General features: G+C 43.2%; 1 protein-coding gene across 3 annotated transcripts; it reads right to left on the bottom strand.

The window, feature by feature from the left end:
* Nucleotides 1–1,401: 1,401 nt before the first annotated feature.
* On the bottom strand, nucleotides 1,402–15,749 carry CHMP2A (charged multivesicular body protein 2A). 3 transcript variants are annotated; one of them, XM_030197658.1, is made up of 7 exons: nucleotides 15,614–15,749; nucleotides 13,247–13,278; nucleotides 9,438–9,620; nucleotides 8,387–8,566; nucleotides 6,992–7,122; nucleotides 6,462–6,523; nucleotides 1,402–3,464 (listed from the first exon to the last, which is right to left on the bottom strand). In XM_030197658.1, the coding sequence occupies exons 3-7, from the start codon at nucleotides 9,603–9,605 to the stop codon at nucleotides 3,343–3,345; spliced, it is 663 nt and encodes a 220-aa protein (XP_030053518.1). In that variant the 5' UTR covers nucleotides 9,606–9,620; nucleotides 13,247–13,278; nucleotides 15,614–15,749; the 3' UTR covers nucleotides 1,402–3,342. The 3 variants fall into 3 exon arrangements, with proteins under 3 accessions (XP_030053518.1, XP_030053517.1, XP_030053519.1); XM_030197657.1 differs by having other exon boundaries at nucleotides 13,239–13,278; nucleotides 15,614–15,748; XM_030197659.1 differs by lacking the exon at nucleotides 13,247–13,278.
* Nucleotides 15,750–17,367: the final 1,618 nt, after the last annotated feature.

The following is a 17,367-nucleotide window of genomic DNA, read 5'->3' as shown; positions in this document are numbered from 1 at the left end:
GCCAGTGCCGCACTAGCCCCCTCCCCTAAAGGTGGGGGTCCCGCCTTCCAGGCTTGAAACAGGGTCCATACGAAATCCGGAGGAAAACCAACTCCTCCTGTACCCTCAGGCGCCACCTTCGGAGCCGATCCGGGAGCAGCAGGGCCAAAAACAGCTGATTCCGCGGGACGCGCGGAATCCAAAATGGCGGACGTTCCCGCCAAAACTAAATTCGTTGAAACAGGCGCTGCCGGTACCCCTGCTGCCCCCGACACCCCCGAACTAGCTGGGACCTCCGCTATCAACACCGGGGGTGCCGCCATCGGCGAGGCCTGCTTCGGTTCGCCGCACAGCCGGCACTGACCTCCCGGCGCCTCTATACCTCGGCGCGAGCACACGCGACAGCGGAGAAGTTTGCCTGCCATAACCTGAAAGCACACCACCCGCTGTGCTGACCGGCGAAAACACTCGCTCTCACAGCTTCCCCACAATTATCCACTCTGCTCTCTCTCTCGCTTGTAATAGGAACGGACCTGCCATCCGATCCTATGCACACAAAGCTGCAGACGGCTCTTAAAGAGATATTACCACACAAAGCTGCAGACGGCTCTTAAGGAGATATTACCCAATTTCTTTTTGGCAGCTGAAAAGTGGGGGGCTCTCAAGGCTCCAATCATAGAAAGCAGCCGAGGCACAAAGCTGCCAGCGTCTCCAAAGAGAGCAGCATAGGGGGAGGGACCTGAACACAGGTGTAACACCCCAGGGGGGAAAACTGGGCCCCACCGGACCCAGGGCCCCGAAGCACTTTTTTTTTTTTTTTTTTACCACGTACAGGGAATAATCCAAACCAATAAATATGGGAATAAGAAAAGAAACCCCTTAACTGTATAATCAAACTACCTCACCAGACTATTGAAGACTGCACAGGCTGTCCATCTACCTCTGCTGAGACTGAGAAAATACTGGCTAGTGGATGTACTGCACAGGTTATATATACAGTATTCAAAAGCTCAGTGTTTCTCAGTCTCCCTCTGCTGGTAGGAGGACATAACCCATGCGTCTTGACCGGTCTGGAGGGTCGTGGAGGAATACATATTTTTATCCATCTTGTTTGATTCAATGAAATCAAAAGGGGCAGGCAGCCCTGTTTCGCACAAAGCTGTCTCAAGGACATACCCTCTAAAAACAAAATGTGAAAAAAAACCTTTCAGTCTGGAGAAATTTAGGAGCGCAAATTATGCTAATAAATTTAGGAGCATAACCTTTATAGAATAAGGCCTTAAGCGGTAAATTGTATTATTTTAATCTGCAGCTCTCACTTACACATGTAGTTAAGTCACGCACATTTTAGAATTCTAGAACTTACACAGGCAACTGAAGCCGCGGCAGGTTCTAGAATGAGGGGAAAACAGACTAACAGGCTAATACAAATCTACGTGGTTTATTAGAGCAGATAAAGGAATTACAGTTTTAAATTACAGATGTACAAACAGCCCAAAGTTCTCTCTTTGTTTAAATATTCTTCTTCTATCAGACTCACCGGATCATCTCCTCGTACACTGTACATAAAGCTTAACTGAAGGATACCTGTACAGGAAACGTGTAGTGCAGTACACTGTTAATTATCTTCCCCCTGAAGCTACCACCAGCTTTTGTCAAGATTGCACAACCTCCACAGCACCCCCACCCCAGATATAAAGCGACAAGGTCCTACCAGTGCTGGACTGCTTCAATTATCTCACATCCAGCAGGCCTCTCCAATACTGACACTTCTACAGCAACCCTTCCCTCCTCCTCACCCCCAAAAAAGTAGGTCTGTCAAATGCAGTGCATGCTCAATAACTCATGTCATGTCCTGCAGCATAAATACCCCCACCCTACCAGAAAGACAATGCCCAGACTGCTCCAGTGCTGTGGAGCATCGATAGCTCATTCCTGCCCCAGAAATCATTGTCAGACCCGTCCATGCACAATGATCTCGGTCCCCTTTACCCAGACCTACAACCACAAGGCCCCTATCACTTCCTCTTAGTAACTAAATCATCTGCCGGTTAGATGGCCATTGAAAAACAAAGTCATTTGCTTGCAGAGTTAAGTACAAAATGACACAAATTCAAACCACGCCTTTCATGTTCCCCTCCCCCCTTTCTCCCCCTGCCAAAGATGCCACTGACATAAATCAGTCTCTCATACAGCAAGGTGAGAAAGATGTAGAGGGGTATCTAGCCTGAGAGCTCAAGGGCCACTACCTGACATCACAAATTTCCTTCTGTGGGAAGGGTGAAGACGGTACTTGACCCCCCGCTCCCCTTACACGTCATATGCTGGAATAAGAAACCAGCATGCTTCATTTGGTCTTGCAGCAAGTTTTACCATTCTCATCTATAAATTATACCCTCTGGTTTTATCAGGTGACTCGGACCTACCAGTCAGAGGTAAAATCCATAGTTAGCACAGCCTGGCTAAATGAAATTCAGCTGGAAACCCTGCAAGTCTGGGTATGATGATAAATGATTCAGAATCAGTCAGAGACAGTCTAAAACCTGGATAACTAGTGTGACACACTACTTCTCTCCAACAGTCAGTGGTCCAAAGACCTACAGGAAAAACCCCGGGATCTGAACCGAAGGAACAATCATCACCTGGACTGCTTTCAGATGCCAGGTGTGAGCAGGCAGCAGGAGAGACAGGAGGGCAAAAAAAAAAAAAAAATAACAGCCACCTTCTCTTGAATGACAGAAACAAAAGGAGCTCAGAGATGAATGTTCAATTTCAGGAATTTTGCTTTAGGTTTGGGGGCAGTGCTGCTGCTTTAAGTACCCGGGTAAAGGATATCTCTGCATATCCAAAGAGGGACCTTTCTCATGGGGCAGCAACCATAATGCTGCAAAAGTGTCAAAAATTTTGTTCTGTGCAAAATTAAAAAACAAACAAACAATAAAAAACACATTCTGAAACCTGTGGATGTAGGAAATGAAGGCAGCCAGAGAGAGTCACCTCAACCTAGAACCACTGAGTCCTGTAAAACCTGCAGCTAAGCAGCAGGGAGCAATGTAGGGTGAGAAGGAGAGCAGAGAGACCCCCCCCCCCAAACTCTTGTCTAATTATAGCAAAAACAGCTCAGCCCCCACACAAGCACAGGGCAGCCACGGAGGGAGCTGCAATAACAAACACTTCCATGTCACGTGGCCAGTGTGGGCATGCAGCAGGTTTATCTGTAGCTTTAATTTCGGGATTGGCCTTCTGGCAGGTCTTCACCCTCCCTCCCCCACCAATCCAATCGTTTCCTCATTAACTTGAACACATGGAAATCTAGAGGCCAGAGTGGGGGAATGGTGGGGAGGAGGCGAGAGATGCTCCCCTCTAGTCTCTGCGAAGGTTGTTCAACCGTGCCTCCAGGTCAGCATCTGCGTCAGCAAGGGCAGCTGATGCCTCTGCCTGTTTCCCCGTGGCCACACTGAGCGAACCGCCAGTAGATGGCAGGCCTGGAAGAGGAGAAATAGCAAAGAAGGATGGTTAGTATATATAAAGGTGCTCAATCTCTTCAAGGTCCAATGTACAGTTCCCCTACAAGACCTACTACACTTTCCTACTGGAAGATCTTTCAGAAAATTAGGATGCTGCTATGTCCTTCAGGGTGGGCAGGAGTAAGGTGGCTACTAAAATGGTCAGTGGTCTTCGTCATAAAGTGTATGGGGATCAAAGTTCTCAATATGAAGAATGCACAGGAGGCGAGTTTCTTTCAATTCAAAAGAAGCTCTGGAATGGGGGGGGGGGCATAGGATGAAGGTAAAAAGGAGCAGACTCAGAAGTAATCTGAGGACATACTTCTTCACGGAAAGGGTGGCAAATTCATGGAATGGCCACTGGGTGAATTGGTGGAGATGAAAACAGTATCTGAATTCAAGAAAGCTCGGGACAAGTTCATAGAATCTCTAAGGGAGAGGAAGGGATGGTATGGATAGGCAGAATGATTAGGCCAGATGGTCTTTAACTGCCTTTATTTTTCTGTTTTGAAAAAGGGGAGATCTCTAGTAGACCATCATGTTTGCATTATCAGTTTTGTTTCCTTATCTCAAGGGTCTTTGCTCTAAAAAAAAGCATGGGATAATGCTTTTCCCTTTCAGGCGGCCTCTATCTAGAATGAAATAAAATATACGACTGTAGAGATTTGATTTTTTTTTTTGTTACATTTGTACCCCATGCTTTCCCACTCATGGCAGGCTCAATGCGGCTTACATGGGGCAATGGAGGGTTAAGTGACTTGCCCAGAGTCACAATGAGCTGCCTGTGCCTGAAGTGGGAATCAAACTCAGTTCCCTAGGACCAAAGTCCACCACCCTAACCACTAGGCCACTCCTCCCACATTTATGGAAGGTAAAGCAAAAACATTTAAAGACTTACCTTTTTCAGAAATATTTATTAGGGAGCTATTTTTTATACCGTGATTCCCAGTGAATACACTGGCTCTTTAGTTTGTAACCCACTCAGAACCTCTTTTTGGGATTAAGCAGTATATAGATCAGATTAGATGCTAACTTTCAAACTCTATCCTGCATTTTTTTGTACAAAAAACTCGGCATCCAATGACTGCAACCGCAGCTGAACATCAGCTCAGACGCCCACATGGTAGTACACCTTGTGGAGGGGCAATTCAGCCGTCAAACTGACTGAAAATTCTGTTCGTTCACTAAAAATCTTGGACTCGTTCTCTATGATCAATTAAGTAGCCACCTACATATATATCAATTACACAAAAATGCTTTTTTCAAATTAAAGCAGATCTGCTCTATTAGATCTTTTTCTGATCAAGTTGCTCTTTGGAAAGTACTGCATGCACTACTTTTAAGACATTTAGATTACTGCAATTCATTTTTTTTTTCTGGTTTTCATGTGAAAGTTATGAAAAGACAGCAGTTAAATGATAGGATCATGCCAGTCCATTAAAAGTGAACACTGTCTACCAATTTCAGCTAGGATTCCTTATAAAATCATAAGTCCAGAATATTCTATTTTTACAGCAGGTCTTCCCTTTTTGCCACTTACTCTTTACATTCATCTCAACAGCAACTTTTAGTGGTTCCCTCATTTTGTCCGATGTTTCAACACAATCCATTCCTCTATTTTTAGTATCATGGGTCCCATGGTATGAAACAACTTCCCACTAAACATGAGGCAAGAACCTTCATTCGAAAGATTTAAAGTAGGACTAAACACCTACCTTTTTGAAAAGCCTGCCTGTTGACTGCTTAGTCTGTTGCCACTATAGCAACTTACATGGTTAAAAGACTGTGGGCATGCAATCTGAATTATTTTAAGTTTCCTGTGTTATTGTATTTCCCTTCCTCTCTTCTTTACTTTAAATTTTTTTATGGATTGTAAACTGCCTCCATGGTCATCTTCTGACTGGGCAGTATACTAATAAAATCGGCACTTTTCTGCATACGTTTTTGGAGTGCTCTAAGCTGAGTCTCTGAAACAAAATTTTTGGGGTGCTCAATGAAGTGCTGCAGGTAACAGCTGTTGGGGGATCAGTCGGATTTAATTGAACAAGGGATATCCCCGCCGCAGAGGCGATTTTTATATATGTCAACATTGACTGCTAAAATGTCTATCTCGCAATTTTGGACAAGTGTGGGTCCAGTACCGTACACATGTTGGCTGGCAAAAACGAAAGTCATAGCCCAATACGAACATTCTTTGTATAAGCAGTCCCCAAAAATAGAGAATAAACAATATGCAATGTTATGGCAGCAGTTCGAGGAGCTAGTACGGTCCCAAGGTCTTGAACACAAACACAGGCATGGGGTGGTGGGGGGGGGGGGGGGGGGGGGGAGGGTGGGTACGAGGCTAGGATCAGGGAATATATATGTTGAATGTTAGTGGAAAGTGTGATTTTTTTTTCTGGATAGAGAGGTGTAAGGGGGTTATTAGGGGAAATTGAGGGACACTTTCGGAAGGGGTAAAATGGAAAATGTTAATGCAGCCATGCCTTACTGGAGGAGCATCTGTTCACTGCTGAGTTAAATGCTCTGAAATTGTGTTGAACCGGGGTAGTTTAAAACCCTTGGTAATATAATGGCATGTATTGTGTTGATGTTAATAAAAATAAATTTTAAAAAAATGAAACTTCAGAACTATAACATCCAGTTGTAAGGCCACAGACTACACCATCCATTTAACTCTTGCTCACCCTCAGTACCTCATAAACCTTTACAAATTTGCAGTTGTGTTTAATTCAGATTGCTTCCCACATGGGGAGATGTTTGGGGTTATCAATTCGTCATGGCTCCTCTGATGAGACAAAAATAACTAATCAGAGGTTTGTGGAAAGGTAAAGTCCCTCCACAATTCAGGGTGTGGTTGGGGAGGTGGAAGGGGTTCCATTGTTAAGTCATGAATTCTATTCAACAGTGCTTGCAAAGGATAGGCACTATTTTTTTTCAATGGAGTACAAGGATCATGCAGGTGTTAACACTTACTGGAGAGTTCATCGGTCAGCGTGAGCCCCAGCTCATCCAGCACCTGAGAAACAATAGCGTCACTAGAGAGAGAGAGAGAGAGAGAATGAATGAGCTTACAGGTTCATCCATAGCTGAAAGGCAGGGATGCTGCATCACCTGCCACTGCCCCGTTGTGCAACAGCCAATGGGATTCTAAATCTGGGATCAGCTGAGAGAACCTTCTGGAATTCTAAGGAAGTTGCACACTAATTAGGAGGCACTATCACTCAATATTAGAAAATACATAAGTAATATCACAAGTGATATACAGCTCTATTATTGCTCTGGAGACACTCAAAGGCTTCATTCATTCCTCTGCAATGCCCTAGAGATGCTTATAGATCTCATTCATCCTATCATGCTTGCCCACAGTGACAGCTCCTCCTGCCTCAGAGACCCTCATAGGCCTCACTCATCCCATTAGTTTACCCCTGGGCCTGCTCCTTCTGGAAACTCTCAGATCTTATGATCTCCTTCCTTCTCAATGTTACTTCAAAGCAAACCAATACCTCTCCTCCTCATCATCTTCATCTCCCATGGCATCATCGATGGCATCGTTCATCATTTCCTCCTTCATGTCCATGATCTCTGACTGTTTCTCAAACTCCATCATAATCTTCTGGATCTGCGGCAACTTGAGCTGGAAGAGTAATAGACTGGGCGTCATCAACCCTTCCTTAACAGGACGCGGGAAATGGTGGACGCTTCTGCTTTAGCTCTGGTAATTGCTGCTTGTGGCTGCCCCATACACTCACTCAATCACAGTAAGACATTCAAATCCCCATCAAATATAGCCTTGAAATCATGAAGGGAGGCTACAGGGTCAGGCACGTATCAAACTAAGAAGTCTATGGGAGGAGTGGGATTTGGGAAAGGATGAGAGAACACAAGATGTCTGAGAATAGACAGGTAATAGAAAGCTTAAGTGTACAGATGGACAGCTAGCTGGAAAGTTAGGTGAGATAATATAACAGGGCAGCAGGTAGGAAACCAAAGATGATGTATATCAAGATTCAAGTTTCAATATTTATTGAAGGACAACCACAGAAACCCATCTGATTTGCTTCTTGAGAGAGAGCTACCCTTACTCCAGTACATTGTAATCTGACAGAATATGAAGTTGGTGTATATTGATGACTGATGCTTAGTTAGTTGCACTGAAGTTTTTTTACATTGTGGCTTTTAGAACAGTTGGACCTCTGTGGTTATCCTACAATAAAGCTGTTGAAACTTGAATCTTGGTCTACTTCATCTTTGGTATTCATTGCTGTAGATCATCACCTCTGTTTCTGTCTAGCAGGTAGGAAGGCAGTCACAAAAGAGAGGGTAATACAGCATACAACAAAGACAAAAAAAAGCAACACTGGGCCTTCAAGAAAGAGATAAGTGCCGTCCTTTATTGTGAGAAAGACCTGACACTGGCCGCGTTTCAGCGCACAAACGCCTGCCTCAGGGGTCAGAGTGTATCTTCACAATCTATATGAATAGAACTAGTCAGACAGTCTAGAAAAATAGCCAGCAACCATTAAACATAAGTTATGACTAGCCAGACGCTGTCTGTTTGAAAAAGATCAGGTAGCAGGTAGGAAGGCCACCACTACCAATGGACACTAAAAATGCTGGTGACTAGTATGTTTATTTGATATATCGCCTTTTACAGCAGAGAGAATTGGAACATGGGTGAGTGCGCGAGCGCTGGAAGGCTGAGTGAAAGTGATTAGGAAAGGTGATGGAATGGATAGCAGGTGAATATGATTGGGTTGGGTTGGGCAGATAGGAAGAATGATTGAATGAGTGGGTGTAGAATGGTGTAGAATTGCCGCAGGGTGAGCATCAAGTACTTGGGACAGGAGGAGGGCTAGGCAGGATGAGTATTCGCTAAGAGCGAGCTTGCCCCTTCATACTTGTCTGTTCATGGTTGCCATGGCCTTGGTGACCCCCTTCATCGCCTGAGCCATTGAATTGTTGGACTTCAGCGTCTGAATCTTTAGTGAAACGGCCTGGATATTAGCTCTCATCATGATAAATTTCTTCACATAACGCCGGGTGCGCACCAGGTCCTTGGCCATGATCTTCACAGCATCCTGGGAAAAGGAAGCAAAAAGTCACAGCCTTCACCTGCTCCAAGACCAATACCATCCCCTCCCCCTTTGAAAATAAAACAGTCTGCCCTCTTCCTAATCTTCTCTTCACCTACAGCGCATCCACTCTTCTCCCTCTCATACCCACTTGGTGGCTCGCCCTCATCATGCACTCCTTCACCATCACTTGATGCTCTATCACCAGCAATCATTTTTCCCTCTCTATTTCCAGCTTGCACCCACTGCTCGTCATGCACACTCCACTCTATATCTACTCCTCCCAGTATTTAGGTACCTCTTATCACCTGCTGTTTCTCTGTCCACACTTTTTTACCATTATTTTGTTCCTATCTGTCCCCTTCCCCTGCTACTCTCCAGTTGGTCTTTACTTCGTCACCTTTTAGTCTTTTCTCCTCCCCCCCTTACTTCTTTCTGGGTCTTTTCCCTCCCCCCTTCACAGAGATATCAAGTCACATGCATTTGACTGCCCTCACATGCCAAACACCCCTCTTCAAATGCAGTCAAGGACTCTGGACCCTTTCTCTCTTTCGTGGTCTGTCATGTCTCCTTCTCTACCCAGGTCCAGCATGTTTCTCTCCATCTCCTTCCCACCCGCAGTACAGTATTTCTCCCTCATTCTCAAACTACTCCTCCTGGTCCTACATGACTCAATTTTGCGCTCTTCCTGTCTCTACCCATTTGCCTCTTCCCTCATGACAGAGGGTTTCTTGAATGTTGAGATGAAGCATCTGACCTCCTTTATCCAATCCCATCAGTCTCCATCTCAACTCGCTTTTTCTCTCCATCCCATCTCTGGTCTTCAATTTACCCCTTTTCATGTCTACGCATCTGTTGCCTTCCCCATCTCTCTCACCATCTGCCCCTGCTTTGCCATTTTCTTGATATCTGCAATGATTTTTTTCTCCTGCTGTTCAAGTTTCTGCCTTTCCCGGTCCAAATCCCTCATGGCCCGATTCAAGGCCCGCTGGTTCTGTCTCAGCATCTCCTCGGGGGTCTTCCGGCGACCGAACAGGAACTCCATTCTGATTGGTAAAATCTGAAAAAGAGGAGGTGGGGTTAAAGTCTTAGTAATTCACCCAAACTTTAGACTTAGAAAAGCTTTAGAACAACAAGATTTTGCTTGTATAATTTTTTCCAATGGATCTCTCCCCCTCCCTGCCCATGGGCCAAAGACGCAGCCTTTCAAAACTGGATATGCAACCTGATTTGTAGACTTCCGCCAGGGGCCAGAAACAGAATTTGCACTTTACAAAAAATAAAACCCAAAGTGGTGTACATAATATCATATTCATAAAAATTATATACAACACACTTAAAAATAAAATATAAAACTCTACAAACCAACTGCATGACCTCTGGGACATTTATAGCCAAACATACTGATAAAAATCAGGTTTTCAACAGTTTCTTAAACTGTTTAACATTATTTTTCCCTAGGTAAACTGATCCACCATAACTGAGAACATTCTCAATCTATATTTCTCACTTTTATCTCACTTACAGTTAGAACCTCCAGCAGACAATCTTGATTTGATCTTAAAGTATGTTTTGGAAGAGGCCTAATCAATCTTGACCTTAGATATTGGGGGCTATCATTTTTCAAATCATTAAACATCAATAACACAATTTTAAACTTCACTCTTGATAATACAGAGAGTCGAAGTAGCTCAATCAATACAGGTAACATGCTTTCTCTCTTTAGCCTACCCAACAAGAAACACAAACAGCAAAATAGCCCAAAACAGGTACCACAGAACTTAATACAGAAGTAAACATATATATGGGCTGAAAGCTGTTATGGAGAATTGTTTTTGTCCTGGGTACATAATGCTTTCTGCTTACATATAGTGGTGGCCAAGAAACAAAAACACCAACCTTTGACTCAACAATCTGTGTGGTCGGAGGGAGGGAGGGAGGGAACCTGGGGTACTCCCAGGTGTAACACCCCAGCCTGGGTTGTCACAGCAGACCTGTTCTGGCCAAGTAAAGTTCCCTCTGATCAACTCAGCATACTAATGTATTTATTATTTTAATGGCCAAACAGACAACAAACAAATAAGGCTCAATCCTACCAGAGCACTCCAGGCTGCACAGGGAGCTGACCTACCACCTGCTGGAGGCTGATTTACCAGAGGACTGCACAGGACTCTTAAACTATGACATCACAGTTAGCAGTTCTGAGTCTCCACCTGCTGGAAGAATAGCATAATCCAAGTGTCTGGACTGGTCTGGTGGGACAATAAGGAAGCTGCCTTTCAAAGCCACACAGGCAAAACAATTTGCAGGGTTTTGATTTTTTTGGCCCAAACTCTTCAATCCAACCCTGAAAATAATATCAAAACTGCTCGCTCCATAATCAGGCCCACGGTCTTCCAGATTAGAAAGTAGTAAGAAAATGACACCTCACTTCTTTCTTTACTACAAACATTTGCAGTTTGTTATGATGTTTATTCTGTGCAACAGGTAAGAGGAGAAACCACTGCCCTCCTCCTTCCATCCCCCTAATGGAGGTTTAAAGCTAAGCAATGAGATCGCACTCTTGATTGAGAGATATTCCAAGTTTTTATCACTGATTTCAAGGTGGGGGCATGGCAAGTACCCCTTTCTCTTTCATCAAACATTAGGAAATGTGTTTTCCCAACACAAGATGACAACTACATGCACTAATCAACGGCAAGGCAGCTTCAAAAATACTCAGCAGCAACCCAATGTGCTCTAACCTTTCTGAGATGTCAACTCAGCTGAACTGAATCGGGTCATTTCTCTAGAGAAAGAGAAATAAGGATGCGCAGAGGCATATTTTCAAAGCACTTAGCCTTCCAAAGTTCCATAGAAACCTATGGAACTTTGGAAGGCTAAATGCTTTGAAAATATGCTGGTAAGTGTTAGAGGTACTGAAAACATGGGAAACTTTTGAAGGGTGGTGATGGTGAAGGTGGTGGTGGTGTCATTCACAAGATGCTATAATACAGAGCTTCCCAAACTGTGGATCAGGACCGCAAATGGGATCATAAAACCTGCCTTTTAACATATTTATAAATGATCTCGAGATGGGAATAACTAGTGAGGTAATTAAATTTGCTGATAACACAAAGTTGTTCAAAGTTGTTAAATCACAAGAGGATTGTGAAAAGTTACAAGAGGACCTTACAAGAATGGGAGACTCCCATCCAAATGGCAGATGACGTTTAATGTGAGAAAGTGCAAAGTGATACATGTGGGAAAGACAATAGCTACGTGATGCAAGGTTCCACACTAGGAGTCACTGACCAGGAAAGGGATCTAGGTATCATTGATGACACACTGACACCCTCTGCTCAGTGTGCGGCAGCAGCTAAGAAAGCAAATAGAATGTTATGGATTATTAGGAAAGGAATGGAAAACAAAAATGAGGACGTTATAATGCCTTTGTATCATTCCATGGTGCGACCGCACCTCGAATACTGTGTAAAAGTCTGGTCACCGCATCTCAAAAAAGGTATAGTAGAATTAGAAAAGTTATAGAGAAGGGCGACAAAATGATGAAGGGGAAGGGACGACTTCCCTATGAGGAAAGACTAAAGTGGCTAGGGCTCTTCAGCTTGAAGAAACAACAGCTAACGGGAGATTTGATAGCGGTCTATAAAATAATGAGTGGAATGGAACAGGTAGACGTGAATCGCCTGTTTACTCTTTCCAAATATACTAGGACTAGGGGGGCACGCAATGAAGCTACAAAGTAGTACATTTAAAACAAATCTGAGAAAATATTTCTTCACTCAACGTGTAATTAAACTCTGGAATTCATTGCCAGAGAATGTAGTAAAAGCAGTTTGCTTAGCAGGGTTTTTAAAAAGTTTGGATAGCTTCCTTCAAAAAAGTCCATAAGCCATTATTAAAATGGACTTGTGAAAAATCCACTGCTTATTTCTAGGATAAGCAGCATGAAATGTATTGTACTGTTTTGGGATCTTGCCAGTTACTTGTAACCCGGACTGGCCACAGTTGGGATGCTGGGCTTGATGGGACTTCGGTATGTTTTACTATGGCAATACTTATGCTCTCATTATAACCTATGTGGGCTCTTCATACGTTCATCATTATTCTGCACCTCCAGTGGGGTCACACAATTTTATTGGGCAACAATAATGGGGTCACAGCCACAAAAAGATTTGGGCGCACTGTTCTAATATCTATGACAAAATTACATTAAACTAGATGAAGGGTTCAAAATTAATTGGATGGGGTAATAGGGAACAGACATACAGTCAGATTCTTTATAAGATTATTTATCTATAGGTAATCAAGCTAAAACAACTTTGTGCCTGTTTCAAGTTTGTCCTTTGATATCCTGCCAAGGGAGAACTCCATCATAGCAGTTTACAATAGCAAAAATGGAGTACTGCAAAAAATTAAAAACAAAAACAACACAGTTTGTCACACAGCTCATCTGCTTCTAAAATTAACCACCAAATGAGTTTGCTAGACTAACTCATGCAATGACAACACAATTGTTCTTAAACAGCACTTTAAACACTTCCTATTCTACTAGAATTGTGACTGTTTGCCTCTGTTGCCATACCCCAGAGATGGAAATTCACCTTATACATCTGCTGGATGAAAGCGAAGACAATAAATCTTTTAATTAAATACAGTGTTTAGATTTAAGACCTACCTACTCACTTTGAGACAACCAAAGACTCGTTCTCTTGCTTCTGAAACAAAAAGAAAAAACAAAAACAAAGTTGGTCAATGCAATCAGCGACCAAAAGGCTAAGACGTATAAGCACTAGAAACAAGTTCTAAAGCAAAATAAAATAATTGTAATATTAGCTCAAGCCTTTTTGCCTCTTCTCATCTCTGTGAGATATCAAAGAATATATATATTTGAAAACAATGCATTTAAAAATATATATATATATACACACACACACACTCATACATGTAACAGGTCATACTCAGACACTTTGATCTAAGGAGTGGGTGGTATTAATGCACCACTTATGATTTCACTGATCTCCTATAAGATTAGAATTGTTAACCTCGGCAAAGACATGTTAATTGATTGGCAACATGTTTTTCCCCTTACCCCTCTCCTGGTGTTTTCTCTCCTATCCTTCCAGGTCCTCCCCTTCCCCCTATCTCTCTGGGTCTTCCTTTCCCTTCCCCCTCTCTCTCCTTCTGCATCTTCTCCCCCCCCCTTTTATTTATTTATTAAGATTTATTTACCGCCTTTTTTAAGGAATTCACTCAAAGCGTACAATAAGAATAGATCAAGCATGAGCAATAGGCAATTACAGCAGTAAAAGTATTCAAATAACAATACAAAGTATGGCATAATGTACTACTTGAGACAAGACCATCGGAGTGGGCAAAGAACCACGGTGTCCCACGAATAATCTCAAGAGCAAGAAAGAAGTGGGAACAGAACCAGGCTCTTAAAAAAAAAAACAGACCGGAGACGGTCAAAGTTCGAAATACAATTTCTTGAAGACTCTACAAGATACCCTGTTTCGGCACCTTTTCAAAGCGCACCAGCAGCATTTTTTTTTTAAACGACTCACAGCATTCCAAATGGTCTTTCTCAAGACCAAGATATTTACACCCAGTGACTCTGTTACGCTTTGTCAGATACCTTTATTAGAGATAAAGCAATAAGACTCCTGAGGAGGGCACTTGTAGTGCCGAAACAGGGTACCTTGTAGAGTCTTCAATAAATTGTATTTCAAACTTTGACTGTCTCCGGTCTGTTTTTTTGAACAGCCTGGTTCTGTTCCCACTCCTTTCTTGCTCTTCGTAGTATACCATGTACAATGTCAACACAATACACAATAGAACATTTAATTGACAGTGAAGGGTATAAGCAAAGATGGAACCTTGTATGTCTTCTTCCCCCCACCCACCGTCCCTTCCTTCCTTCTGTATCTTCTTCCACCCAACCCTACTACTACTATTACTTATCATTTCTATGATGCTACTAGACGTGCACAGCGTTGTACACTTGAACATGAAGAGACAGTCCCTGCTCGACAGAGCTTACAATTTAATTAGGACAGACAAACAGGACAAACGAGAGATAAGGGAATATTAAAGTGAGGATGATAAAATAAAGGTTCTGAACAAGTGAATAAGGGTTAGAAGTTAAAAGCAGCATCAAAAAGGTGGGCTTTTAGCCTAGATTTGAATACGGCCAGAGATGGAGCTTGACGTACTGGCTCAGGAAGTCTATTCCAGGCATATGGTGCAGCAAGATAAAAGGAATGGAGTCTGGAGTTAGCAATGGAGGAGAAGGGTGCAGATAAGAGAGATTTACCCAGTGAACGGAGTTCCCGGGGAGGAATGTAGGGAGAGATGAGAGTGGAGAGATACTGAGGAGCTGCAGAGTGAATGCACTTATAGGTCAATAAGAGGAGTTTGAACTGTATGCGGAAACAGATAGGCTTGAGGAGAGGGCTAATACGAGCATAACAACACTGGTAGAATATTAGTCGTGCAGCAGAATTTTGAACAGATTGAAGAGCAGCGAGATGGCTAAGTGGGAGACTTGTGAGAAGCAAGTTGCAATAGTCTAAGCGAGAGGTGATAAGAGTGTGGATGAGGGTTCTGGTAGTATGCTCAGAAAGGAAAGGGCGAATTTTAGTGATATAGAGAAAGAAACGACAGGTTTTAGCAGTCTGCTGAATATGTACAGAGAAGGAGAGGGAGGAGTCGAAGATGACCCCAAGGTTATGAGCTGATGAGACAGGAAGGATGAGAGTGTTATCCACAGAAATACCCCACCCCTTTCAAGTTTCCAAGGTGGACTTTTTGATCAGTTCTGGTTTTGAACTTACATCCCAAAACAGTATACGTTGTAGTTCCCGATTCTACCCACTGAAACAAGTCCAGCCAGTAGAAGTCATCAGAAATCCCCAACTGGCTGAACAGCACCTTGCTGGAACCAAGTACCTAGGCAGCTTTGCCCTAGGGGGGCTCCCCCTTCCCTCACCCCCTCGCCCATAAATCTCAAGGTCTCTTTCCTTCCTCCTCCCTTCAGTGCCGGGGTCTCACCCTTTCTCCACGTCTCTTCTATTCTTCTTGCTCTTCTTACTCCTTTCCGTGTTTTGCTTCCTGGTCTATTTTCCTTCGCTAATTCGCTTCCTGTTTCCCCCTTGCCTTGTCGGTGACGTCAACGCGCCGTCCATCAGCGTAGAGAGGGCGGAGTTCGGAAGCATCATCGCGTCACGCGCCACTATCTTAGTACCAGTACCACCGTGACCTCACAATAAACGGTCAGGCGACAGGATAGGTTGACTGACTGACACAGTGTCACAGGAACTGCGAGTTCATCGGATTTGTCGGCAAGTTAGGCTGCGGGAAATTTTTTGTGGGTGGTGAGTCATTGCTGGACTTTCTGGAATTCCAATGGTTTCCCCTCCAGGATATCTCAAGCCTTATTCTGGTGCTGCAATAGCGTCCCCCCCCCCCCCCCGGGATATTTCAAGCCTCATTTTGGATTTTTGGTGCTGCAATAGCCCCTCTCGCTCTGTGTTCCGAGCCTCATTCTGGTGCTCCAATGGAGTCTTATCTGTGCGTTCTAAGACTCATTCTTCTTGCTACCCCACCTATTTTTGCTGTTTCTGTTTTTGCAATTCTTTGTTGAGGTTTGAAATGTGAACTTCATAGTCGTTGATAAACAATTCTTGCCAACAATTAAATATTTTTTTTTCAAATATTTTAAAATTGCGTTTCACAGTTTGGGGGCGAAGGGAAGGGTGATGAGTCCTGTTCTCAAACTGATGATTGCCATTTGGAAGCTAGAGAAGAAGGTGACAGAAAAATATTACAACAAAGGTTCTCAACCCAATCCTAGCCAGTCAGGTTTCCAGGATATTTTCAATGAATATGCACACACTGCTTTCATTATATGCAGATCCATCTCGTGTATATTCGTTGTGTCCGCCATATAGGACTGCTTATTCTAAGAGATCAACAATCAAGCTAAATCGCACTATAATATTTGTTGCTACTAAATATCCCTTATTTCAAACTCAAGTAACATTAAAGCTAAAATTTCAAAAAACATTTAGGGGTCTGTGCTAAGTCGCACCAGTGCACAGCCAGCCATGCTAGCAACTTAGTAAACCCCAGCTTTATATAAACGTTCAGCAAATCCCCATAAGTATCAAAAATCACGAAACGCTCAACAAACCCGAGTCATTCTGGGATTAGAGTATTATTCTGATATTGTCACTTTTACAGTACAATACATTCTATGCTGCCTATCTTGAAATAAGAAGTGGATTTTTCCCCAAGTCCATTTTAATAATGGCTTATGGACTTTAGGAAGCTATCCAAACCTTTTTTAAAACCCACTAGCTTCCACCACACTCTAGCAAAGAACTATTTTGTAGCTTCATTGTGTGCCCCCTAGTTCTAGTATTTTTGGAGAGTATACAAGCGATTCACGTCTACCGGCTCAACTCCATTATTTTATAGACCTCTATCATATCTCCCCTCAGCCATCTTTTCTCCAAGCTGAAGAGCCCTAGCCGCTTTAGCCTTTCCTCATAGGGCAGTCGTCCCATCCCCTTTATCATTTTTGTCACCCTTCTCTGTACCTTTTTTTAATTCCACTATATCAGAAATGCGGGGACCAGACTTGCACACAGTATTCAAGGTGCGGTCACACCATGGAACGATACAAAGGCATTATAACGTCATTTTTGTTTTCCATTCCTTTCCTAATAAACCCTAACATTCCATTTGTTTTCTTAGCTACCGCTGCACAGTGAGCAAAATGTTTTAATGTATCGATGACACCT

Source organism: Microcaecilia unicolor, chromosome 3 (assembly GCF_901765095.1).
Source record: "Microcaecilia unicolor chromosome 3, aMicUni1.1, whole genome shotgun sequence".
In the NCBI taxonomy this organism is placed as follows: Eukaryota; Metazoa; Chordata; class Amphibia; order Gymnophiona; family Siphonopidae; genus Microcaecilia; species Microcaecilia unicolor.
The sequence above is the reverse complement of the archived record's forward strand: the minus strand, read 5'-3'. Positions and strand labels throughout refer to the sequence as shown.

Coding starts and splice junctions, on each gene's coding strand:
- CHMP2A (XM_030197658.1), bottom strand. CDS start 9,605: ATGGAGTTCCTGTTCGGTCGCCGGAAGACCCCCGAGGAGATGCTGAGA. Junction 6,524..6,991: donor GAAGATGATGAGGAGGAGAG/GTATTGGTTTGC, acceptor CTCTCTCTCTAG/TGACGCTATTGTTTCTCAGG. Junction 3,465..6,461: donor GCTGACCGATGAACTCTCCA/GTAAGTGTTAAC, acceptor CTCCTCTTCCAG/GCCTGCCATCTACTGGCGGT.